Consider the following 27,153-nt stretch of genomic DNA (forward strand, 5'->3'; position numbering starts at 1 on the left):
TTTTTCATGTCAGTGTTACTCAGTGTTTTACCATTTAGTATGTACGGGTGACTTGCATTATTCCTTCCTATGTGCATAACCTTACATATGTCAGTGTTAAACCTCATCTGCCACTTCTCTGCCCAAGCCTCCAATCTATCCAGATCCATCTGTAGCAGTATAATGTCCTCTATAGTATATATATATATATATATATATATATATATATATACACACACACACACACACAGTATACGGTCCTCTTCCGTGGTAATTTAGTGGCAGTTTAGCGTCATCTGCAAAAATGATATTTTACTGTGCAAGCCTTCTACAAGATCATTAATAAATATATTGAAGATAATAGGGCCCAATACTGACCCCTGTGGTACCCCACTAGTGATTGTAACCCCTCCAGTACTGACCCCTATGGTACGCCACTAGTGACAGCGACCCAATCTGAGTGTGTACCGTTAATAACCACCCTCTGTTTTCTGAGCCAGTTACTTACCCACATACAGACATTTTCTCCCAGTCCGAGCATTCTCATTTTATATGCTAACCTTTTATGTGGTTCAATAATGGTGTCAAATGCTTTGGAGAAGTCCAGATATACGACATTCATTAATTCGCCGTTGTCAAGTCTAGAACTTACCTCCTCATAGAAACGGATTAAATTAGTTTGACATGACTGATCCCTCATAAAGCCATGCTTATATGGCGTTATTTGCTTATGTAAGTTTAAAATCAGTTTACCCACGACAGATGTTAAACTTACCGGCCTATAGTTTCCAGGCTCTGTTTTTGGACCCTTTTTGAATATTGGCACCACATTTGATATGCGCCAATCCTGTGGAACACTCCCTGTCAGTATAGAGTCCTTAAATATCAGAAATAAGGGCCTGGCTATGACATTACTTAATTCTCTCAGGATACTGAGGGTGTATGCCATCTGGTCCTGGCAATTTGTCTATTTTAATCTTTTTAAGACGCTGCTGTACTTCTTCCTGTGTCAGACAGGGCACTTTTAATGGGGAATTTACGTTTACATTCTGCATTTCATCTGACAGTTTATTTTCCTCAGTAAATACAGCAGAGAAAAAAATATTTAATAACTTTGCTTTCTCCTCATCGCTCTCTGCAACTCCCCCCTCATTACTCTGTAAAGGGCCGACACCTTAAGATTTATACTTTTTACTATTTATATAATTTAAGAACAGTTTAGGGTTAGTTTTGCTCTTTTTTGCAATTAATATCTCGGTCTCTAGTTTGGCTGCTTTTATTTGTTTTTTACATATTCTATTTTTTTCCTTATGGTTTTTCAGTGCTTTGTGGCTGTATTTTTATTTTTGAGGACTTTGTCCCAGTTAGTTAAGCCTATGGCCTCTCTTAGTTGGCTAAATTTAGTTTTTTGAAGTTTGGTATTTTTTTCTTCCTCCCTGAAGAAACACTCTTTTGAATGATAATTGGAAGGTTATTACTTTATGGTCACTATTTCCCAGGTGTCCCCCAACCTGCACGTCTGTTGTTCTGTCAGGTATATTGGTTAATGCTAAGTCCAGTATGGACGTCCCTCTAGTCGGGTCCTGAACCAGTTAGAAAGGGTAATTGTCTTTGGTTATTGCCAAGAACCTGTTTCCTTTATGAGATCTACAGGTTTCAGAAATGTGCCACACTTTTGCTGCAGAGTGGTGCATCGTAGGCCCTGCTCCCTTTCACACACCTCCTTTCCACTAAGCCCCCGATCCAAAGAAGAGCACATAGAGAAAAAAAGTGTAGAAACTCCAGATGCACCAAATTGTGGTAATTTGTAGACAGGTTGTTTTTGCAGACACATTAGAAAATCTGGGCCATTGTTTGTATATATTGCGAGTATATTGCTGTACAACTGTGTTGCACTTGTCATATTGATATTATTTATTATACTTTTATTATTCCCCACAACCGGTTTACAGTGAGTGGGCGACCTACCGGTCAGTACTTATCTGAGACATGGTAATAAAGGAGGAGGAAGATACATATAAAACACATATATGAGCATCACTTGGTCACTGAATTCAATATGACATTATTCAGGGGTTAATTAAAGGGGTTCTCCAGGAAAGATAAAAATGAAAATACAAAAAAAAAATGTTCTTATAAATAAATGTCTATAATTATTTATAATGGCTCCTTTAGTCTAGGGAACAATCAGTCAAGTAGCTAAAATGGCGGCTCTAAGATTTATGATAAAATCCCTCCTTCATGTGACACTGCAGGACGGCCGGTGTGAGAAAGCAGAGCACAGCGCCCTATGCAAAGTCTGCCGGTCTCAGCGCTGTGAAGCTGTATATTATGTGCAGATGACAGCTGAGATAACTGCTCTTCTGTGTCCCTGTGCTTCAGAAAGGAGTTGGAGTGAAGGACGGATTTTCTGATCATAAATATAAGAGCCACCATTTTAGCTACTTGACTGAGTATTTCCTAGACTAAAGGAGACATTATAAATAATTAAAGACAAAAATCCTGATTCAAGCAGATTTGAAATTTGTGCGATTTGATTTGGAACAATCAAGGAGAAGATATACAATGAAAAAAGACTTTTCCAGGCAATTACAGCAATTTAGAATCGGGTAGAATTTATTTGGACCCAAATCTAATTATATGGGCTATTTGGGCAAATCAGACCCAAAGATGAATTTTGAGAAATTTGCTCATCTCTAAACCCAATATGTTAAAACAATGTTAAAATGTTTTCTCACTTTTGTGTATTCTCTTATGTTTAATACGTTTTGATTATGAACATGAATGAGGCCTCTCCCCTGTGTAAAGAGTCTGATGTTTAATTAGATATGATTTCCGTGTAAAACTTTTCCCACATTCAGAACATGAATATGGTTTCTCTCCTGTGTGACTTCTCTTATGTCTTACAAAATTTGATTTATCTGTAAAACATTTTCCACATTCTGAACATGAATATGGTTTCTCTCCTGTGTGACTTCTTTCATGTGCAACAAGAATCAATTTCCCTGCAAAACATTTTCCACATTCTGAACATGAATATGGTTTCACTCCTGTGTGACTTCTCTCATGTATAGCAAGTTGAGAGTTAAACGTAAAGCATTTCCCACATTCTGAACATGAATACGGTTTCTCTCCTGTGTGAAATCTCTGATGCCTAATAAGAGTTGTTCTTTGTTTAAAACACTTCCCACATTCTGAACACGAATATGGCTTCTCTCCTGTGTGAATTCTCTGATGTCCAACAAGGTTGTATTTTTGTGCAAAACATTTCCCACATTCTGAACATGAGTACGGTCTCTCTCCTGTGTGAAATCTCTGATGCCGAATAAGATTTGTTCTTTGTTTAAAACAATTCCCACATTCTGAACATGAATACGGCTTCTCTCCTGTGTGACTTTTCTCATGTTCAACAAGATATGATTTATGTTTAAAAGTTACCCCACATTCTGAACATGAATATGGCTTCTCTCCTGTGTGACTTATCTCATGTCTAACAAGATGTGATTTACGTCTAAAACATTTCTTACATTGTGAACAGGAGTATGGTTTCTCTCCTGTATAAATTACTCTGTGTGTAGAAAGACCTGAGCTGTGTGCGAACTCTTTACCAAAATTAAAGCTTTCACCCCCTTTCTGACCTGTAATTGCTGTAACAATCTGTGATTGGTCAGGAGAAGGTTCCTCATGATTAGGAGGACTATATGATAGATCTGTACTGTGAAGTCCTGGATGTACATTAAGGGTAAAGAAGTTTTCTCCTGAAGAGCGATGCATGATATCTTCATCTTCTACTTTATAATTTAGTGATAACATTAAGTTTTCCTCAGAATTCTTACTGGGATTTTCTGTAAAGATACAAAATTGAAATTTGTGTTATTTTTTTTTTTTCCCAATCTACAGAGTAAACAAACTTAGACATTCCCATTAGGCTGGAAGTGGAACCAGCAGGATGGAGGAGCAAAAGCCATTAATTATGAATCCACTACAGGTGTTGGCCAAAAGAACTGCACCAAAAACTGAATGTGTGATTCCAGCTTAGGCTACTTTTACACTGGCGTTTCTGGGTCTGCTTGTGAGATCCGTTTCAGGGCTCTGACAAGCGGCCCAAAACTGATCAGTTTAGCCCCAATGCATTCTGAATGGATAAGGATCCGTTCAGAATGCATCAGTTTGGCTCCGTTCCGCCTCCATTCCGCACTGGAGGCGGACACCAAAACGCTGCTTGCAGCATTTTGATGTCAGTCTGACGAAACTGAGCCAAGCGGATCCGTCCTGACTTACAATGTAAGTCAATGGGGACGGATCAGTTTTCACTGACACAATATGGTGCAATTGAAAACGGATCCGCTTCCCATTGACTTTCAGTGTAAGTCAAAACGGATCCGTTTGCATTTCATGAACAAAAAAAAATAAATAAACATTTTCTGAACGGATACAAGCGTTTGCATTAAAGGTGCGGATCCGTCTGTGCAGATACCAGACGAATCCACACCTAACGCAGCCTTATACATCTTTCTGGCTTCCTGACTTAGTCCAGGATTCTGGTCTGTGCCTGTTCACAACTTTGCATACAATAAATCATGACTTAATAAAACTCAAAAATTTAAAAAGCCCATCCAAGTCTGGTAACCTGCCCTATCAAGTTTTACTGAAATCGAGAGTAAATACAAAAGGAAGAAAGAACATGTCTGGCATTAATGTAGGGGTGCTGATATGCATGGTAGAAGAGTAGCCCACAGAAAGACAACCCCTTCTCGCTGTTTGGGCCTACTGCAACTTAGAGCAACAAAATATTACTAAAGAAAGACACAGACACTCCACAAAGGGGGGAAGGGCACAAGGCGTGAGGATATTGTAGCTGAGATACAGAAAAGTGAGCAGCAATCAAGTATCTTCTACTAGGTTTAAGCCTTATGAGACAAAGAAAACATCTCTAAGGTATAGCATTCAACCAAATATGGAACCAGGGAGAAGCCCTAAAATCAGTCGAGGGGGCCATAGGGAGCAGAGGAGTGAATATTTAACTGTTTCAGCTGTTATCATGTCTTATATCCTCATTATTTTGTGTAGTTCTTCAGCCAAATGAACACAAGAAGGAACATCTGACTTCCAGAATCCAGAGATAACCATTCTCATAGCAACAACAACAACATATCTAATTTTGATCCAGGTAACTGAGCCCGGGAACACAGAGAGAAGTGAGACTTCCATGGTCATTTCAAAGTTCTTTTTATATAGTATATTAAATAAGAAGGAAAAATCTTCTCACAGACTCCTAACTGAGAGACAGCTCCATCATATATGTTCCACTGACCCCACCCCTGTCCCACATCTCCAGCAAGCATCTGAGCAATCGAGTACCTCCTTGTCAGGATTTTATAGCTGTTTTGCTGGATCCCACAGGAAATAGAAAATTACAATTACTGTAGTTATTTAGATAAATTGTTATAAGTCCTATCCCAGTCTGATTTGGAATAAGACTCTCCTCCCTTCAACGTCACAATAAATGACGGCACAGATGATGTTGTCCCCTCCAAAGAGAAGGCAGAGCGCACCCCCAGTTTCAGAGCTGGCCGTACATATACTAAGGGAACATTAATGAAGAGAGAATAGTTTGAAGTGCATTCCTCCACATATGGGCTAAGGAAGTTACGGAGGGAAGGAGAGAGAAGACCCATTAAAAATGTTTCTTTTCTCTCCCCCAGGCAGGTATGTGTGATAAAGTTAAGAGAGTTTTTAAAATGAGTGACTATACAGGATATCCTTTATCTACGTCCACATGACATTTATGGTGTCGACTTTTATGTTTTCATACTGTTTTTGATTGTATTACTGTAACCTTCTGAAACCTGTTTTTTTCTGTGTGTGCACGAGTCCGAGGAATAACCTTCAGTGATAGGACAGGCACCAGGGGAGGTTATGCACCGCTCAGGGTGTTGTGTGTATATAAAATATACAGGCACTGAGAATCCAGAGTAAATCCCAAAACACTTACATTTTTATAATGTTTTATGTAATGAGCATTGGTATAATGAGCGCCAGTATTTTTTATGTGTTTAAAGAAGCTCCGTCATGCGAGTATGACAGACACATTTCCTGAGTGTGTGAACTGGGCCATTCATGTCCGTATTGTCCTGTTATATTCTGGTTGTAGAATGCTTAGTAAAACCAGGGACCGGTCCACTGAAGAGAAAGGACTGTGGGGGAGGGCCACGTAGCCATGTAGAGGGGAGGGAGGAGGAAAGAGGGACATTACAGGAAGCAGAGACAGCCCCTTCTGCTCCACCATTAACTACATGCTACCTCCATGACAAAAGGTGAGGACATGTGGCTCATGTACATGTAGTGTTCTCAACATATCACATGCACTTAGGGGTCATTTATAAACAGATATACGCCACTTGTTGGAGTATATCACAGATTCAGGCGCAAAGGTTCTTATGTCAGATGAAAATTCCCCAAAGCTCATATTTAAGCGGCTCCCATCGTACTGGTGCCGGGTATTATCAGATTGGTGACTGAGGTTAAACTCTCCTATTGCTTTTGGAGCAGCAAAGGGGTCATTTAAAGGGGTTCTTTGGGAATTAAGAAAATGAAAATACCTAAATATTACTTTATTATACATATATTCTCAAATACCTTTCATTATTTATAATGGCTCGTTTTGTCTGGGGAGCAATCATCAGGGGAAACAAAATGGCCGCTGTCCCATTAGTTGACACAAAACCTGTCCTGATCACACATGAGGACAAGTTACTTTACAACACTGAGGTAAAGAGCTGCCTCATCCTCCTCTCTACTTGCCAGGGATTATGATCCTGAACACAGATGATAAGAACTTTAGATGAATCTCTGGGGAATTTAGTTCATGAGGAGACATGAAGTACAGAGAGGACGGACAGGACAGACTGTGGTAATGGAGACTGTAAACAGGTGCTGCTGCTCATTAGCCTCACCTCACCCTCCTCTCATGTGTCCTCATCATCTCCATTCCCACAGAGATTCACCTGTATTCAGGAACATGAGCAGAGAGGAGGATGAGGCAGCACTATGACTCATTGTGGTGAAGTAACTTGTCCTCCTGTGTGATTCGGACAGGTTTTGCGTGTACTGATAGGACGGAGGCCATTTTATTTCTCCTAATGTCTGTCCCATAGACAAAACAAGCCATTCTATGTAATGAAAGGTATTTGTGAATATATTTATTATAAAATAATATTCAAGTATTTTCATTTTCATAATTCCTGGAGAACCCCTTTAACAAGCAATCATTCACTCTCCAGGTGTCCTCCTGCCAAGTGCCTCAGGGAAAAAAGGGGCCCATTTATTGGATTTATCAAAGAGCTCATGGGGAGGAAACAAAAGTAGTTGATTTTGGTGTAGCCTGGTAACAGCAATTCCTCATCCCTTTAACCTCTCGTTACAATTTGAAAAACAGTCCCGTTACAATTAGAAAAACCCTCGAAAAATGTCACTTTTTTATTGTAGATTTTTAATGTGTATCTGCAGTAAATCTTGTTAGCGCACAATTTAGGGGATACTGTTGTGTTTTATAGTGACATAATTAATTTTAGCCTTAAGGACCAATAATATTTCTCCCCTTTGTGTTCCAGCAGTCATAACTTTTTAATTTTGTCTTCTATATATTTTTTTATTTTGCGGGATTATTTGTAGTTTTTTTTTTAAACCATTTTGAAGTATATATAGTGCATTAAATAAGTTATTTTATTTTTATGGGGAAAGATTAAAAAAAATGTAATTTTTACATTATTTTGTGGATGTTTTTATGGTGTTCACTATAATGTACACTGATTATAATACCACATTTCTATATATTTTTACTATTTTCCCTTTCCTCCTGCATCCTGTCAGCTCTTCCCAGCTAGATATATTGGCTTTGTATTGTTTGAAAACTGGCATTTCAAGAATGACAGAAATATCTTTACTACATGGGAAGATATCACTGTTAGAAGGCAGTGAATGTAGCTGAAAGTGAAAGCAGGTTTTACCTGCGATTATTCCTGACTAACAGAGATATCTCCTCTGTTGCTTGGACTAATGCATGAATGCCTGGAATGCCAGCTTTTAAAGAAGACCAGTTGTATGCCTATAGCTGCGACCATTCAGAAGATATCAGCATCTAAAGCAGCCCTTCCGCCTTATACTTCTGCCCGAGCTCAGCTCCGGCAGAACAGTTCGGTGGTTAATAAAAGTTCACATACAAGGATCTGTCACCACATTACTCATTATTAAAGAAATCTTAGACCTGATGACATTGGTGGACTCACTGGAAGAATCCATATCATAACCACCTAGAGCTTAAAAAGGACCTTATACCGGTCCTGACATTACCATATACAGTCATGTGAAAAAATTAGGACACCCTTTGAAAGCATGTGGTTTTTTGTAACATTTTTAATAAAAGGTTATTTCATCTCCGTTTCAACAATACAGAGAGATTAAAGTAATCCAACTAAACAAAGAAAACTGAAGAAAAGTCTTTTCAAGATCTTCTGTAAATGTCATTCTACAAAAATGCCTATTCTAACTGAGGAAAAAGATAGGACACCCTCACATGTATTCCCTCTTAAATTGGCTCAGATCTCACACAGGTATATCACACCAGGTGCACATAATTAGTAGATCGTTACTCTGCATGTTGAATGAGGCTTGCCCTATTTAAACCTCAGACATTTAGTTTGGTGTGCTCCTGACTGTTGAAGTGAGAGTGAGCACCATGGTGAGAGCAAAAGAGCTGTCAGAGGACTTCAGAAAAAAGATTGTAGCAGCCTATGAGTCTGGGAAGGGATTTAAAAAGATCTCAAAAGATTTTGAAATCAGCCATTCCACTGTCCGGAAGATAGTCTACAAGTGGAGGGCTTTCAAAACAACTGCCAACATGCCCAGGACTGGTCGCCCCAGCAAGTTCACCCCAAGAGCAGACCGCAAGATGCTAAAAGAGGTCTCCAAAAACCCTAAAGTGTCATCTCGAGAACTACAGCAGGCTCTGGCTACTGTTGATGTAGAAGTACATGCCTCTACAATCAGAAAGAGACTGTACAAGTTTAACTTGCATGGGAGGTGTGCAAGGAGGAAACCTTTGCTTTCCAAGAGAAACATCGAGGCCAGACTGACATTTGCCACAGATAAAGTTGACAAAGACCAGGACTTCTGGAATAATGTTCTTTGGACAGATGAGTCCAAAATTGAATTATTTGGACACAACAGCAGAGGACATGTTTGGCGTAAACCAAACACAGCATTCCAAGAAAAGAACCTCATACCAACTGTGAAGCATGGAGGTGGAAGTGTCATGGTTTGGGGCTGCTTTGCTGCAGCAGGACCTGGTCAGCTCACCATCATAGAATCCACGATGAATTCTACTGTGTATCAGAAGGTGCTTGAAGAACATGTGAGACCATCAGTTAGAAAATTAAAGCTGAAGCGGAACTGGACCATGCAACATGACAATGACCCAAAACATACTAGTAAATCAACCAAAGATTGGCTGAAAAAGAAGAAATGGAGAGTCCTGGAATGGCCAAGTCAAAGTCCAGATTTGAATCCCATTGAGATGCTGTGGGGTGACTTGAAAAGGGCTGTACGTGCAAGAAACCCCTCAAACATCTCACAGCTGAAAAAGTTCTGCATTGAGGAGTGGGGTAAAATTTCCTCAGACCGATGTCGAAGACTGGTAGATGGCTACAAGAACCGTCTCACTGCAGTTATTTCAGCCAAAGGAGGTAACACTCGCTATTAGGGGCAAGGGTGTCCTATCTTTTTCCTCAGTTAGAATAGGCATTTTTGTAGAATGACATTTACAGAAGATCTTGAAAAGACTTTTCTTCAGTTTTCTTTGTTTAGTCGGATTACTTTAATCTCTCTGTATTGTTGAAACGGAGATGAAATAACCTTTTATTAAAAATGTTACAAAAAACCACATGCTTTCAAAGGGTGTCCTAATTTTTTCACATGACTGTAAATAGCTGGCAGTGTAGGGCATACTGATGACATGTGATATTGCTTATTTTTTTTAATGTGCTGCTTCGTTCCCCCATTTTGACCCCCGCTATGGTTTCCCGCCCTGTATGTAAATCCATCGGTATAGGGAGTAGGAGATGGCCGAGTTTCTCGGGGGGCTTCTCCTTCTCCCTGGCTGTGAGCTGGCCAATCACAGTGCAGAGCGTCACAGCCAGGGAGAAGGTGAGCTGTTTTTCCTTAATGGCTGTGACGCTCTCCGCTGCGAGTGGCCAGATAACAGTCAGGGAGAAGGAGAAGCCCCCCCCCCCCCACGAATTCGCCTAGATACGCTCAGAACTGGCTACCCTTGACACAAGAGTGGACTCTGTAACACAAGATCACACAGCTATGTCTGTGGTTGTCAAATCCCTACAAGACAAGAGCCAGGCTCATGATGTCCAACTCAATGCCCAACAACAACAACACTTGGATGATATAGAAAACCGCAGCCGCCACAACAATATCCGGATCAGAGGCCTCCCAGGGTCGGTTCCTATAGCTGACTTATCCACGATTGTGGGAATTATTCAATGGCATCCTGTACCATCCACTAGAAACTCCCATAGAGATTGACAGAGTCCATTGAGCCCTCAGACCACCCAACCCAGATTGCTCTAAACCTAGAGATGTCATCTGCAGAATCCACTTCTATGTGATTAAAGAGCAGATCTTAAATAAAGCCTGACAATCGTCCTACAGCGGGTATCCCATTATGCTGCTAAAGGATCTATCCCGCCATACTTTGTCACAGCGGGCGGCTCTACATCCTCTTGGAACTCCTCCGGGATTGTGGAATTCCGTTCCGATGGTGTTATACATTTGCCAGAATTGCAGGCCCCAAGGGACATGCTGCTACTCTTCGTGATCCAACAGATCTTCCACATTTTCCCCAACTCCTGGTATTACCTCCAGTAGACCTAGGTCCCTGACTTTCCATCCTTCCACCTGTCTCCGCTTCGACAGGACCTCCATCTTCGCAAGCTTTCAGAACTGAGACTTTCGGACTACCCTTGCATGCTCTTCATGGGCAGCGATGACGACGCTCCGCCGGTCCCCTGCGTGGATCTCCCTCTGCCTCCTGAAGGACTTGTTGCTGTTGCTCATCTGGACTTTTGACCTATTGCCACAACAGTTATTTCCTTTTTTCTAATTTATTTAACTCATTAGCTTTTTCTTAGTAGTCGGTTGTATTTCTTTAGATGTTTTATTAGATAGGGAATGTAGCCAGTCTGCTCCTCTCTGGTTGCTACTTTACCCCCCGTAGATTGAAACTATCCCTTGGGACTGTTTTGTTCTTAGTGATTGTCTCCTTAGACCTATTGGTCACATTAGATTGTTGCTTTCTCTTCTTGGTGTACTGCTTTTTTTCTTTCTTCTTTCTCTCAGTAATTTCATTTCTTTTTTCTTTCTTTACTTAGATTTTTTCTTCTTCTTTCCTTTACCCTCCATTTATTGGACTCCTCCCTCCTCTCTACTCATAACGTCTCTCAAGATAGTGCCCTTCAGCGCGAAAGGACTTAACACACCCGAAAAAAGAACGCAGGTACTTCATCACTTCCACTGCAAGAAGGTAGGGATCGACCGATTATCGGATTTACCGATATTATCGGCCAACATTCAGGATTTTGAACGCTATCGGTATCGGCATTTATTTTGCCGATATTCCGATAGCGTATTGGGAACACAGATAGCGCTGCTCTCAGCGCTCTCCGTGTTCCCCTTAGCAGCACAGGGGAGAAGGAGCAGTGTCTCCTGCCCCTGTGCTGCTGCTGCCGCTGCCGCCAATGTAAGGACAGGGGACAGGAGGAGGGGAGGAGCTATGGCCACTGCTCCACCAATGAAGCTTAATCTCTCATTTATTCATATACAGGAGGCGGGAGCTGCAGAATCACATAGCCGGCTCCCCACCTCTATGAGCTGTAGCTGCGATCTGCGGTAGTTAACCCCTCAGGTGCCACGGATCGCAGCTACAGCTCATAGAGGTCGGGAGCCGGCTATGTGATTCTGCAGCCAGCTCCCGCCTCCTGTATATGAATAAATGAGAGATTAAGCTTCATTGGTGGCGCAGTGCGCCCCCCCCCCCAGTATTAAGCATTGGTGGCGCAGTGCGCCCCCCCCCCCAAGCCCCCCCAGTATTAAGCATTGGTGGGTCAGTGCGCCCCCCCCACCCCAGTATTAAAAACATTGGTGGCGCAGTGCGCCCCTCCACAGGATCCCCTCTCCCCTGCTGCAGTGTAATGCTGGGGCTCCGATCGGTTACCATGGCAGCCAGGACGCTATTGAAGCCCTGGCTGCCATGATAAGCTCCATGCTGCTGTGTGCACAAAGCACAGAGCAGCAGGGACAGTGTGAGCTCCTATTCACCCAAACAGAGATCTATCAGGGTGAATAGGACAAGGGTTCTAGTCCCTAAGGGGGCTAAAAGTTAGTAAAAAAAAAAAAAAAAAAAAGTTACAAAAAAAAATAAAAAAAATATTAAGTATAAATGAAAAAGAAAGATTTACAAAAAAAAAATACACATTAACAATAAACATTAATTTTCAGCAGATTTGTGGGAATTTTTATTTTTTTTCAAAAATGAAAATTCCCAGAATATCGGTATAAATTATCGGCTATCGGCCTGAAAGTTCACAAATTATCGGTATCGGCCCTAAAAAATCAATATCAGTCGATCCCTACAAGAAGGTACACATTATTTGTTTCCAGGAAACACACTTTAACCTCTTAAGGACCCTGCCATATTACACCTTAAGGACCAGGACATTTTTTGCAAATCTGACCAGTCACTTTAAGTGGTGATAACTTTAAAACGCTTTTAATCATCTAGGCCATCCTGAGACTGTTTTCTCATCACATACTGTACTTCATGACAGTGTAAAAATTGAGTCAAAAATGTATATTTTTATTTATAAAAAATACTAAATTTACCAAAAATTTCAAAAGATTTGCCTACATAATAGAAAACACCCAAAAATGACCTCATTTTAGAAACTACACCCTCAAGGTATTCAAAACTGATTTTACATACTTTGTTTACCCTTTAGGTGTTCCCAGCTCACGGCTAGGTTTTACAAAACTTTCTCTATGTCTCTTTTACCCTTTTTGCTTCAGGTCTTTAACGCGGTGTCTCCTGAGCTCCCCTTTCCCGTACAAGCCACAGAGGACCGTAATGCTGTTATTACTAAACCGGGTAAAGGCCTACAAGCATGTGCAAGCTATCGTCCTATTATTCTCCTAAATGTGGACCTCAAAATGTATGCTAAACTATTAGCTAACAGTCTGAACACCTTTCTGCCCTCGGTTATTCATCCCGATCAGGTAGGGTTTGTGCCAGGATGGGAGGCTCGCGAAAACACACTGAAGACACTTGATATCACCCATCATGCTAAAACAAATAATATCCCTTCATGGTCTTGTCCTTAGACGCAGAAAAGACCTTCGATCACATTTCTTGGTCCTCACTCCGCACTCTCCTGTTCCACATAGGCCTTGGTTCAGGGTTTTTATCAAAGATTCTCATTCTATATCAACAGCCTTCAGCACGGGTTAAAATCAATGGTGACCTCTCTGCCTCCTTTTCTGTTCACAATGGCACACATAAGGGAAGCCCACTGTCCCCATCGCTTTGTGTTTTTGTCATGGAACATCTTATGTCTTCCATTCGTAATAATACGGATATTGGAGGTCATTAATACTAATGTGAGGCTTTCATGGAGGATATTTTGCTCTATATAACCAATCCCCGCATTTCTCTGCTATCCTTGCTTTGCGAAATCTCTTGCTTTGGAGAATGGACCAGTTTTAACATCAACATGACCAAAGCTGAAGCCTTAAGGCTGTTTCCCACGAGCGGATGCCATGCGGGTAATCTGATGCATGAAAGAATGCCTAGCCCCATTCCGGACAGCAGAGACACGGAGCATTAACATGATTGATAATGCTCTGTGCCTCTCTGTGATATTTTTACTACAAAATCACGGTGACAACTTTATCTCACTGTAATTTTGCAGTAAAAAGATCACAGAGAGGCGCGGAGCGTCATCAGTCATGGTCGTGCTCCGTGTCTCTGCTGTCCGGAATGGGGCTAGGCTGTCTTTCATGCAGCGGATTACCCGCACGTCATCTTCTTGTGTGAAAGAGCCCTTAAATGTCTCCCTGCCTGGGTCCTGAGACTTTTTGCTTAAAGCCTCATTTCCCTTTTATAGGAAACAAATGGGATAACTTTTTTGGGTATCAGGATCGCTGCTGACCTGTTTAACATTTTTGCACTTAATTTTACCCCTCTCCTTCAATGATTTCAAAAAGATTTGGTGTCTTGGCATCGTAGGGATTTTTCCTGGTTTGGTAGAATCAGCATTTTAAAAATTAACCTTTTAACGAAATTGCTCTATCTCTTGCAGACCATCCCCATCCGCATTCCATCAACTTTGTGGACCCAGATACGCCGCTGGCTTACGAGATTTGTCTGGACTCATGGCAAAGCAAGAATCAGATGGGAAATGTTGACTCGCTCCAAGGAGGCAGGAGGTGTTGGTCTCCCGGACTGTCGCCTCTATTACCATTCCACTACTTACGCTAGGCTTTTAGACAGACGTGTACTGAATCCTCTAAATCTTGGGTGCGCATTGTGCAGGACTCCTCATCCTGCTCTCTGACCGTACACCCCTGGTTGGTAGCTACCCCGCATCGCATCTCTCCCACATTGTATTTCATGGTCCATCATACCTTGGTGATACTTGCATCCATCGGCTCCCATGCCTCTCTTACAGACCCCAAGGGTTCCCTTGCATCGATTACGCAAAGTTTCCCCCTGGAAACTCCTCCTCTTCTTTTCTTCAGGGCACAAAAATGTGCCCACTCAGGTTCTGTCATGTCCTTTCGGGATCCTCCCTGAAACCTTTGCCTTTGTTGTTATGGATTACTAACCCTTCAGAACGACACTCCTTCGAATACTTGCAGCTTCAGCATTTTTACTCTTCTCTGCGCTTGACTCATTCCTACTCTTGAGCTGTGTCTGCCTTCGAACAGTTTTGCTTGGCTCTATTGGCGGCGTTTCAAGACAAATAATCCATATATAAATAGCTCTTGGACCAACGCTCCTCCTCCCTCAGTCAGGCCCGGGATCATGACCTGGGTCTCCGCCTTACACCATCTCAATGGACCAAGTGTTTTCTTCTATCTCATAAAGCTTTGATCTCCACTAAACTAAATCTCAAGAAACCTGTTACAAGATTGTCTCTCGTTGGTATAGAGGGCCATCACTTCTCCACAAGTGGTTTCCTACGGTCTCAGACCGATGTTGGAGATGTAACACAGAAGAAGGCACACTGATGCATATTTGGTGGCAATGTACCGATTTATGCCCTTTTGGGGATTTTGTGCAGGGACTGGACACTCCGGAATCTCTTCTACTGTAGGAGTTTGGCCTCCATGTTCCTGCTTATCAGTGATGATCGGCAGGAGAAATAATATATTTCGTGAATATTTAGGCGAATAATCGTCATATATTCCAGAATTCGAGATCTCCAGACATTATTTTCTTGAATGCAAAAATTGGCAATTGGAAAATTTGCAATACGAAAATTCCCGATCAACACTACTCCTAAAGTCAAAGATATTGCAGCCTTCTCATTGGCCCACAAGCAAGAAGCAGCGAGGGATCATGGGTACTGATAAAAAAAAAAATAGAATATTCACGATTACAAAGATATAGCACTATATTCTAGATATTCGTGAATTCTCGAAGTGCCAATATTCGCAATAAAAATTAGCGATTAGAATATTTGCGATCAACACTACTGCCTATAAGAACTCGCTCCTCAAGTATTTAATTCAAGCGGCAAAAGCGTCCATTCCACGACATTGGGAATCCCCCACCTGCACTGGATGAATGGTTTGAAGAGGTCACTCTATATCAGCGGATGGAAGAAGTAATTGTTCTCACCCCCCCTAGATTCTTCTCGATGTTTGAGAACGTGGGACTCTTTCAGTTCCTCTGAGACATTTCAGGACTTAGTCGTGAGTTAGCCTTTCGCCCTCCTTCACTATCCCCCCCTCTTTCTCTTCTTTCTTTGCTGCTTTTACTATTATTGTGTATTATGTGGTGCAGTTTGCCCCTTTTCCCGGTTCTACATGTGCGGACACCTCATGGTGATTTTACCCGTCTTTGTTCTTAATCATTGTCAATCATTATTTGTTTAAAAACGATATCCAAACCCAATAAAACATTTGAATAAAAACTGCAATGAGATAGAAGCACAAATGGTTGAAAAACGGTCTGTTTCTAATGGATATAGGCTGTTAGGGCTGATCCAGCTGAGGAAACCGATAATTCTCTTTTTTTCTTTTTAGGTGCAGATGTTTTTGAGAAATGTACACTTTTATTTTTATGTAATGGAGGCACTGGCGCACCAGGAGGCGGCTTATACGGTTTGAACGCCACTCCAGCGACGCCTCCATTGTTAAACACATGCCCTGTGCCCTTATATGGTTAGTGTTAGACTTCACATCTAGCGGTGATTTCTCGCCCCAGGGGCGTAGCTGGAATGGAGCTCAAACCACATGGGCCGCCTCCTGGTGCTCCAATGCCTCATTTGCATAAAAATGTAATTGTAAATGTATCCAAAACACCTGGACCTAAAAACAAAAAGCATTGTTTTACTCAGCAGGTTCAACCCTATCACGCTATATGACTGGTTTAACAGGGTTGATCCTGGTGACAGAGTCGCTTTAATAGAATCCTACTTGTCTTTCTTCCTAGGGCACTTGAAGCTGTGATCCTTTTATCACTTGTATAATGCTTTGCAGTTGATAGTTTTCCATAGCATTACTGGCGGTAGTACACTGACCGGCGATCTATTAGGCTGTACCGCTGGGGTCTCCTATTACACAGCAGGTCTGGGGTCTTTGTGAGGCCTCTGGGCGCCATTGTACCTGATTACATTTTGGGGTGTCTATGGCCAGACAGATGGAGACCCAGCCTCGTCTCAACCACTTAGATGTTGCTACACATATTATGAACATTTTCATTATGAGTCCAGTGTATTCATCAGATATGGGCTCCCCCCCCCCCCTCATACTACTGACTGACAGTAATAGGGAGAAAGCTGTCAATCAGCGGCAGGTGGGCAGTAAGAGCTTCATCTCCGGACTCCTAGCACTCACACTGCACTGCCACCATCAGTGACTTCTCCAGAACTACTGCAGAGTCACACATATGTGATAGACCAGAGACATCAGCCGGTCACCGCTCAGAGAGGGGGCATAAGGGGGGAAAGGTTCCCTCATAGACCCTTATAGGAGACCCCCAGAAGACATGTTCCCGGAGAGCTGTATAGTGGGCACTAGATTATAGACATCAGCCGGTCACCGCTCAGAGAGGGGGCATAAGGGGGGAAAGGTTCCTTCATAGACCCTTATAGGAGACCCCCAGAAGACATGTTCCCGGGGAGCTGTATAGTGGGCACTAGATTATAGACATCAGCTGGTCACCGCTCAGAGAGGGGGCATAAGGGGGGAAAGGTTCCCTCATAGACCCTTATAGGAGACCCCCAGAAGACATGCTCCCGGAGAGCTGTATAGTGGGCACTAGATTATAGACATCAGCCGGTCACCGCTCAGAGAGGGGGCATAAGGGGGAAAGGTTCCCTCCATAGACCCTTATAGGAGACCCCCAGAAGACATGTCCCCGGAGAGCTGTATAGTGGGCACTAGATTATAGACATCAGCCGGTCACCGCTCAGAGAGGGGGCATAAGGGGGGAAAGGTTCCCTCCATAGACCCTTATAGGAGACCCCCAGAAGACATGTTCCCGGAGAGCTGTATAGTGGGCACTAGATTATAGACATCAGCCGGTCACCGCTCAGAGAGGGGGCATAAGGGGGGAAAGGTTCCCTCATAGACCCTTATAGGAGACCCCCAGAAGACATGTTCTCGGAGAGCTGTATAGTGGGCAGTAGATTATAGACATCAGCCGGTCACCGCTCAGAGAGGGAGCATAAGGGGGGAAAGGTTCCCTCCATAGACCCTTATAGGAGACCCCCAGAAGACATGTTCCCAGAGAGCTGTATAGTGGGCACTAGATTATAGACATCAGCCGGTCACCGCTCAGAGAGGGGGCATAAGGGGGGAAAGGTTCCCTCATAGACCCTTATAGGAGACCCCCAGAAGACATGTTCCCGGAGAGCTGTATAGTGGGCACTAGATTATAGACATCAGCCGGTCACCGCTCAGAGAGGGGGCATAAGGGGGGGGAAAGGTTCCCTCCATAGACCCTTATAGGAGACCCCCAGAAGACATGTTCCCGGAGAGCTGTATAGTGGGCACTAGATTATAGACATCAGCCTGTCACCGCTCAGAGAGGGGGCATAAGGGGGGAAAGGTTCCCTCATAGACCCTTATAGGAGACCCCCAGAAGACATGTCCCCGGAGAGCTGTATAGTGGGCACTAGATTATAGACATCAGCCTGTCACCGCTCAGAGAGGGGGCATAAGGGGGGAAAGGTTCCCTCATAGACCCTTATAGGAGACCCCCAGAAGACAGTTCCCGGAGAGCTGTATAGTGGGCACTAGATTATAGACATAAGCCGGTCACCGCTCAGAGAGGGGGCATAAGGGGGGAAAGGTTCTCTCCATAGACCCTTATAGGAGACCCCCAGAAGACATGTTCCCGGAGAGCTGTATAGTGGGCACTAGATTATAGACATCTGACTGCTGATATCACAGCTAAGGTTGTTCTATAGGAATATCCTGAAGACAACATGTCCCCCTGTGACTTGTGTGCAGTTGTCAGGAGACCTTGTGTGTTGTCAGATGTCTCCTCAGTTCTTGCCCCCAGCCTCATATATGAAAAATAGAAGTAAGATGAGGAGCTTTCTTCTCCGCTGTTATTATTTGGGGATTTCTTCACTAATTTATTTGATGTGAAGGAAATCACCAAAATGTTAAGATTTACTGTAACGTCTACTAATGAGCCCAAAACGATGCTTAACCCTTTCCTACACAATGCCGTACATGTAGTCCATCATGATAGGACAGACACAAAAGCTGTGCCCTCATAATCCCCAGTGGGTGTGTGGATGTGACTGACCGTCATGTCCTGCAGGAACAGCCGGGATCAGAGAAGAATCTGATCAGAGATCACCGTCAGCTGGATAAGGGGAACACTCCATGATGTGATGGGGAAATCTCCAATCAAAGAGCAGCAGCCAGTGATCAGATTCTCCTCCTGCCCTGAAGGCACCAAGGACAGAATCTGAGGTCACTTTCTCCATTCATGATTCCATACCTGTGGTGACATCTCCTGGAATGTCCTCCTCCACCTCAGTCTTACACGGGGGATCGCCCATCATCCTCTCTTCTTCATCCTCCACTTTAATATCAGTCAGATCTTCCCCCTGATTTGTCATCTGTAACAATTCAGTACAATACAGCAGACAGGTGGGAAATCTAACAGATCCACAGAAGAGACCCCCACAATCTATGACCCCTCTATGACTGCAGGACCCCCCTATATAGATGTGTATAGGGCTCAGCTCCATCTACCTGAGGGTTCTCTGGGACCTTCTCCTCTGGACAGTCCTGGGAATACAGAGGACGGGGACATCTCTCTGGTGGATTTCTCCTCCTGGATCCATCTGTGGAGACACAAGCACACAGTGACTGAATACATGGCCTCCTGTAGATCTGTCTGTAGATCAGACTCTTCTCTCAGCTCCTTCACTTCTAGGTTTAGTGATCGGAGGAAATAACACTGGAGGGTTTCCTGATATCTCCCTCTGACAGAAGCTCCGACATCAGGCTCTATACAGTCACACAGGGGCGGACATTGCCCAGAAGCTCCATGTATAATCTACAATGTATACGCTGCGGAACACGGATTTCAAAGGACGCCTCTGATAGAGCAGTGTAGTCTACTATACCGGCCTGATGGAGGCCAGAAGGACACGCTCCCATCATGTGACTGGAGAACTATGGATATGACTGAGATATAAAGAGCACGGAGCCTCTAATGTAATGTGAGAAGAAACTGTGGAGATCCTCCATTACATGTCACTGCACACACGTGTACACACTGCACATGACGGCTCTTACCTTGTGATATAAGAGGCTGGTGCTCCTCCATTACATGTCACTGCACTCACGTGTACACACTGCACATGACGGCTCTTACCTTGTGATATAAGAGGCTGGTGCTCCTCCATTACATGTCACTGCACACACGTGTATACACTGCACATGACGGCTCTTACCCTGTGATATAAGAGGCTGGTGTTCCTCCATTACATGTCACTGCACACACGTGTATACACTGCACATGACGGCTCTTACCTTGTGATATAAGAGGCTGGTGCTCCTCCATTACATGTCACTGCACACACGTGTATACACTGCACATGACGGCTCTTACCTTGTGATATAAGAGTCTGGTGCTCCTCCATTACATGTCACTGCACACACGTGTATACACTGCACATGACGGGTCTTACCTTGTGATATAAGAGGCTGGTGCTCCTCCATTACATGTCACTGCACACACGTGTATACACTGCACATGACGGCTCTTACCTTGTTATATAACAGGCTGGTGCTCCTCCATTACATGTCACTGCACATGACGGCTCTTACCTTGTGATATAAGAGGCTGGTGCTCCTCCATTACATGTCACTGCACACACGTGTATACACTGCACATGACGACTCTTACCCTGTGATATAAGAGGCTGGTGCTCCTCCATCATGTCACTGCACACACGTGTACACACTGCACATGACGGCTCTTACCTTGTGATATAAGAGGCTGGTGCTCCTCCATTACATGTCACTGCACACACGTGTATACACTGCACATGACGGCTCTTACCCTGTGATATAAGAGGCTGGGGCTCCTCCATTACATGTCACTGCACACACGTGTATACACTGCACATGACGGCTCTTACCTTGTGATATAAGAGGCTGGTGCTCCTCCATTACATGTCACTGCACACACGTGTATACACTGCACATGACGGCTCTTACCCTGTGATATAAGAGGCTGGTGCTCCTCCATTACATGTCACTGCACACACGTGTATACACTGCACATGACGGCTCTTACCCTGTGATATAAGAGGCTGGTGCTCCTCCATTACATGTCACTGCACACACGTGTATACACTGCACATGACGGCTCTTACCCTGTGATATAAGAGGCTGGTGCTCCTCCATTACATGTCACTGCACACACGTGTATACACTGCACATGACGGCTCTTACCCTGTGATATAAGAGGCTGGTGCTCCTCCATTACATGTCACTGCACACACGTGTATACACTGCACATGACGGCTCTTACCTTGTGATATAAGAGGCTGGAGCTCCTCCATTACATGTCACTGCACACACGTGTATACACTGCACATGACGGCTCTTACCTTGTGATATAAGAGGCTGGTGCTCCTCCATCATGGCCTCCTTGTACAGACCCTTGTGTCCTTCTATATACTCCCACTCCTCCATGGAGAAATAGACAGTGACGTCCTGACACCTTATAGGAACCTGACAACACAATGACACCGTCATCACCCAGACCCCTCCAGTGCTGTTACTGGAGAATTTCCCAGCATTCCCAGCAGTGTCACCTCTCCAGTCAGCAGCTCCATCATCTTGTGGGTGAGTTCTAGGATCTTCTGCTCATGTATCAGGGGGTGAGGGGGAGGCTCTGTGATGGGGTGAGGGGTCCTGCTCCGCCCTCCTGACTCCTGGAGATGGATAATGGGAGTCACACAGTCCCCCGATGTCTTCTTCACTATTGTGTACTCCTGTGGATGGAGAGAGACACTTAGGGAATAAACCCTTCAGGGGCCATGTGCTCTCCTCCGGCCCTCTCCTCCTGGTACAACGTGCCTACTTACCTTCTCATGGCTCCTACAACATGACTATTGGTCACTGGTCACATGACACATCACTCACCATACTGGGGGCTGATCTTCAGGTTCTCCGTCACTTGGAAGGTCTGGAGGCCGTTCTCCAGGACCCCGGACTCTTCCTATCACTTCCTATGATGGATTCTCCTCCCCGATGTCTGACTTGTTACAGAATACAATAAAGAGGAGAGAAATCTAGAAAAGTTTACCTCTCCGCTCAGCAGGGAGATGATCTCCAAGGTGAGGTCTAATATTCTTCTGCTGATCTCCTTCCTGTCCATCCTTGGTGGTCGTTCAGGAGAAGAGGAGAGAACTGGAGGAGCTGGAGGCTTCTAGTACTGCAGGCGCCTTTATGAGAAGAGGAGAGGAAATCATCCAGGGGACAAGACCAGATGTCACCTCCAGAACCGCACTTCCTGAGCCTGGAGGGGCCCCGCTTCTCAGAGCCCCCACCACATGGATTCCAGGGGCCCAACGTGGAGATTTCTGGTGGCTCCACAGGAGATAAATGTCTGATAGATGCAGGTCCCACCTCTGGGCTGTGCTCAGCTGTGTCCAGAGCTCCTAGAGAAGAGACTGGAGAGATCTGAGCTCAGGCCGGGCCCCGCTCCATACATTCCCCTCCTGGAGGCAGGGGCCCCTCACCAGGACAGTCAGGGGCCAGCGTATGATGACAACCCCCACTATCCCCACTACTACTCCCACATCATACTAAGCTGAGGAGCGGAGAAGGATTCCTCGTGTGTAATGGAGGAGAATCTCCAGAGGTGACATGTCTGAGCTCTCCACCACACTGTCTCCTCACAGCTCATCTTACCTGCAGGCTGGAGGAATGGCTGATACCAGAGAGAACAAGAGCCCTGACTACCGACCAGGACCTGCCCAGTATCTGCTGCACTGCCAGAGCTGAAGGACCTGGAGTGACGTCACCGTCATGTGATCAGTGCAGGGGCGGGGCTTAGCTGTGGAAAGTAGAAGTAGTGATGAAGGACCTGCGGTGACGTCACTGTCATGTGATCAGTGCAGGGGCGGGGCTTAGCTGTGGAAAGTAGAAGTAGTGATGAAGGACCTGGGGGTGACGTCACCGTCATGTAACCAGTGCAGGGTGCGGAGCTTAATAGGGAGCAAAATAAATTGGAGTTATCTCCTATGATATCCTGTAATAACAGCATGGACATGCTGGGAGTTGTATAATAACAGTCTGGACATGCTAGGAGTTATAGTTCTCTGATATCCTTTAATAACAGCGTTAACATGCTGGGAGTTGTAGTTCTCTGATATCCTGTAATAACATGCTGGGAGTTATAGTTCTATGATATCTTGTAATAACAGTCTGGACATGCTGGAAGTTGTAGGCTTGGTTCACACCTGAGTGTTTTACAGCGCGTTCCGTCTCTCTGGACGCGCCGCGTCCTCTTCTCAGAATGGAGCGATGGGGCAGATACCGTTCACGGCTTCTTTCACTGTGGGGGGGGGGGGGGAGGTAGACAGCGCTCCACCAGTGCCGTAGAAATGACTGGAGCAGTGGACGGACACACCCCCTCCGGTGCAGTCAGGTAAGGGTCTCGCCCCCTCCGGTGCAGTCAGGTAAGGGTCTCGTCCCCTCCAGTGCAGTCAGGTAAGGGTCTCGCCCCCTCCGGTGCAGTCAGGTAAGGGTCTCGCTTCCTCCGGTGCAGTCAGGTAAGGGTCTCGCCTCCTCCGGTGCAGTCAGGTAAGGGTCTCGCCCCCTCCGGTGCAGTCAGGTAAGGGTCTCGCCCCCTCCTGTGCTGTCAGGTCAGGGTCTCGCCCCCTCCGGTGCAGTCAGGTAAGGGTCTCGCCACCTCCGGTGCAGTCAGGTAAGGGTCTCGCCCCCTCCGGTGCAGTCAGGTAAGGGTCTCGCCCCCTCCGGTGCAGTCAGGTAAGGGTCTCGCCCCCTCCTGTGCTGTCAGGTCAGGGTCTCGCCCCCTCCGGTGCAGTCAGGTCAGGGTCTCGCCCCCTCCGGTGCAGTCAGGTAAGGGTCTCGCCCCCTCCGGTGAGTCAGGTAAGGGTCTCGCCCCCTCCGGGGCAGTCAGGTAAGGGTCTCGCCCCCTCCGGTGCAGTCAGGTAAGGGTCTCGCCCCCTCCGTTGAGTCAGGTAAGGGTCTTGCCCCCTCCGGTGCAGTCAGGTAAGGGTCTCGCCCCCTCCGGGGCAGTCAGGAAGGGGTCTCGCCCCCTCTCAGACCCTGTCACTAATCCTAGGGCTTTTCAGGGTTTCTAGGGTCTAGGTATCTGGTGTATGAATATTCCCACCTTCAGAGTCTATTCATACTGACAGGAGTCAGGGGTAGCTTTAGGGTTTCCTTAGGTGGTCACCATTTCCCTTTCCCTAGCCTTGAGGCCTAGTTCCTGGTCATTTTCCTTCTGTTGTCATCCTGGTGTTCTTCCCCTCCCCCTACACTGTGACCATATGTTGTTATAACTAGTTTGAGCCGGATTCACTGTGTCTTAAGAATGTCTATAAAAACTCAAGTGTGACAATATATACACTGCCTTGCTAAAGTATTTTGACTTTTATCGTGTTTTGTTACATTATAGCCTTAAGTTCAATGTTTTGTTAATCTGAATTGTATGTGATGGAAAAGAACACAATCGTCTAAGTTGGTGAAGTGAAATGAGAAAAATATATAAATAAAACTATTGCTTACAAATAGAAAACAGAAAATTGTCCTGTGCGTATGTATTCACACCCTTTGTTAGGAAGCCCATAAAAAGCTCTGGTGCAACCAATTACCTTCAGAAGTCACATAATTAGTGAGATGATGTCACCTGTGTGCAATCTAAGTGTCACATCATCTGTCATTACATAGACACACCTTTTTTAAAAGGCCCCAGAGGCTGCAACACCTAAGCAAGAGGCATCACTAACTAAACACTGCCATGAAGACCAAGGAACTCTCCAAACAAGTAAGGGACAATGTTGTTGAAAAGTATAAGTCAGGATTAGGTTATAAAAAAATATCCAAATCTTTGATGATCCCCAGGAGCACCATCAAATCTATCATAACCAAATGGAAAGACCATGGCACAACAGCAAACCTGCCAAGAGACGGCCGCCCACCAAAACTCATGGACCAGGCAAGGAGGGCATTAATCAGAGAGGCAGCACAGAGACCTAAGATAACCCTGGGGGAGCTGCAGAGTTCCACAGCAGAGACTGGAGGATCTGTACATAGGACAGCAATAAGCCGTACGCTCCATAGAGTTGGGCTTTATGGCAGAGTGGTCAGAAGAAGCCATTACTGTCAGCTAGAAATAAAAAGGCGCGTTGTGAGTTTGTGAAAAGGCATGTGGGAGACTCCCAAAATGTATGGAGGAAGGTGCTCTGGTCTGAGGAGACTAAAATTGAACTTTTTAGCCATTAAAGAAAACGCTATGTCTGGCGCAAACCCAACACATCACATCACCTAAAGAACACAATCCCCACAGTGAGACCTGGTGGTCGCAGCATCATACTGGGGGATGGGACTGGGAAACTGGTCAGAATTGAGGGAAAAATGGATGGTGCTAAATACAGGGATATTCTTGAGCAGAGCCTGCCCCACTCTGTGTGTGATCTGAGGCTAGGACGGAGGTTCACCTTCCAGCAGGACAATGACCCCAAACACACGGCTAAAGCAACACTTGAGTGGTTTAAGGGGAAACATGTAAATGTGTAGGAATGGCCGAGTCACAGCCCAGATCTCAATCCAATAGAAAATCTGTGGTCAGACTTAAAGATTGCTGGTCACAAGCGCAAACAACCAACCCGAAGGAGCTGGAGCAGTTCTGCAAGGAGGAATTGGCAACAATCCCAGTGGTAAGATGTGGCAACTGCTCATAGAGACTTATCCAAAGCGACTTGGAGCTGTGATTGCCGCAAAAGATGGCTCTACAAAGTATTGACTTTAGGGGGGTGAATAGTTCTGCACATTGACTTTTTCTGTTATTTTGTCCTATTTGTTGTTTGCTTCACAATAGAAAAAACAAACATCTTCACAGTTGTCGGCCTGTTCTGTAAATTGCATGATGCAAATCCTCAAACGATCCATGTTAATTCCAGGTTGTGAGACACCAAAATACGAAAAAAGTCAAGGGGGGGGGGGGGGGGTAAATACTTTTGCAAGGCACTGTAGCAGACAATGTACTGGACTTTCAGACAATGTGTTTGTCTTCTCTTATATAAGAACAAAGGTAAAATGCCTCCTTTAACCATAAATTCAGATGACATCATGATCCTTCCCTGGTAAAGAGAATTCTCCTGACAGATATCACTCCCCTCCAGGGCCACTGCATGTTATGAGATCAGACGGGAGTAAAACTCCTATCATCTCTAGTACGCCCTGTACGCAGGGGATCTTCCTGTCACCAAGGAGACCTAGGACGCGTGTCTCCTGGCCATAAAAACTCAGTAAAGCTGAAATACTACTAGGGATGTTCAGTCACAGAATAAAACCAGATGACGCCTCTGAGGCCTTCGAATGCACTAGAAGAAGACAATATACACGAGCGACTGAGAGTCATCGACATCATGTAGATAAAGCAGCTGCATCTCAGGGGATCATTCACTCCCCGCGGGGACACCGATTTGAGATGCTTGATCCATTTTCACTATGTCTATAGGATTATACGATCCCAGACCCCCTCCCTCTAAAGTTAGGGGGAACCGGGGTAATCTCTACAAATGTAACTGATCTCACTACCCCACCCCACCCCCAACCATGTACTCTTTTAACATAGGTGGAAACCGGAGTGTCCCTTTTATTAGTGATGTCACCTACGTGATCCTGGATTCTGTTCATAAGATTCTCCAAAATCTTTTGATGATTTCATGGACCTTGCCATGTAAAGCATCAAAGGGGCCTATACCACGACCACCTTCTCTGTTTCTGTTTTGTTTTTTGTTGTAATCGGCGCATTTACGCGCTTCCAGGATGGCCCCTGGTCCTAAAGCGAGACCTCATGTCCTCCGATTCTATGGACAGGGGAGAACAACCAGAATACCCCTTTAACGCTTCATGACTAGCTAATTGTCATTTCATGCAGAGTAACAGCTGTGTTCTGTTCAGATAGAAGAGAAATCCATGGAGGACGCAGCTCAGTGCCGACATAGAGCTGTGGAGGGGACACCACAGATATAAAGATGATTGTCTGTGTGGAGGGGACACCACAGAGGCACTGAGGAACGTCTGGGTGGAGGGGACACCGCTGAGGTACAGAGGAGCGTCTGTGTGGAGGGGACACTGCAGAGGTAC

At 44.8% G+C, this 27,153-nt stretch overlaps 1 protein-coding gene across 1 annotated transcript in view; it reads right to left on the reverse strand.

Annotated features, from left to right (window-relative positions):
• LOC122930406 (zinc finger protein 850-like) overlaps nt 1-19,338 on the reverse strand; it is a 49,557-nt gene extending 30,219 nt beyond the window's left edge. The window contains exons 1-2 of the mRNA XM_044283785.1: nt 19,286-19,338; nt 2,753-3,824 (exon numbers count right to left, since the gene is read on the reverse strand). Of these exons, the coding sequence (XP_044139720.1) occupies nt 2,753-3,792 (1,040 nt within the window). The 5' untranslated portion in view covers nt 3,793-3,824; nt 19,286-19,338. The remainder of the gene's footprint in view (nt 1-2,752; nt 3,825-19,285) is intronic.
• Nucleotides 19,339-27,153: the final 7,815 nt, after the last annotated feature.

The sequence above is a fragment of the Bufo gargarizans genome, chromosome 1, assembly GCF_014858855.1.
Source record: "Bufo gargarizans isolate SCDJY-AF-19 chromosome 1, ASM1485885v1, whole genome shotgun sequence".
In the NCBI taxonomy this organism is placed as follows: Eukaryota; Metazoa; Chordata; class Amphibia; order Anura; family Bufonidae; genus Bufo; species Bufo gargarizans.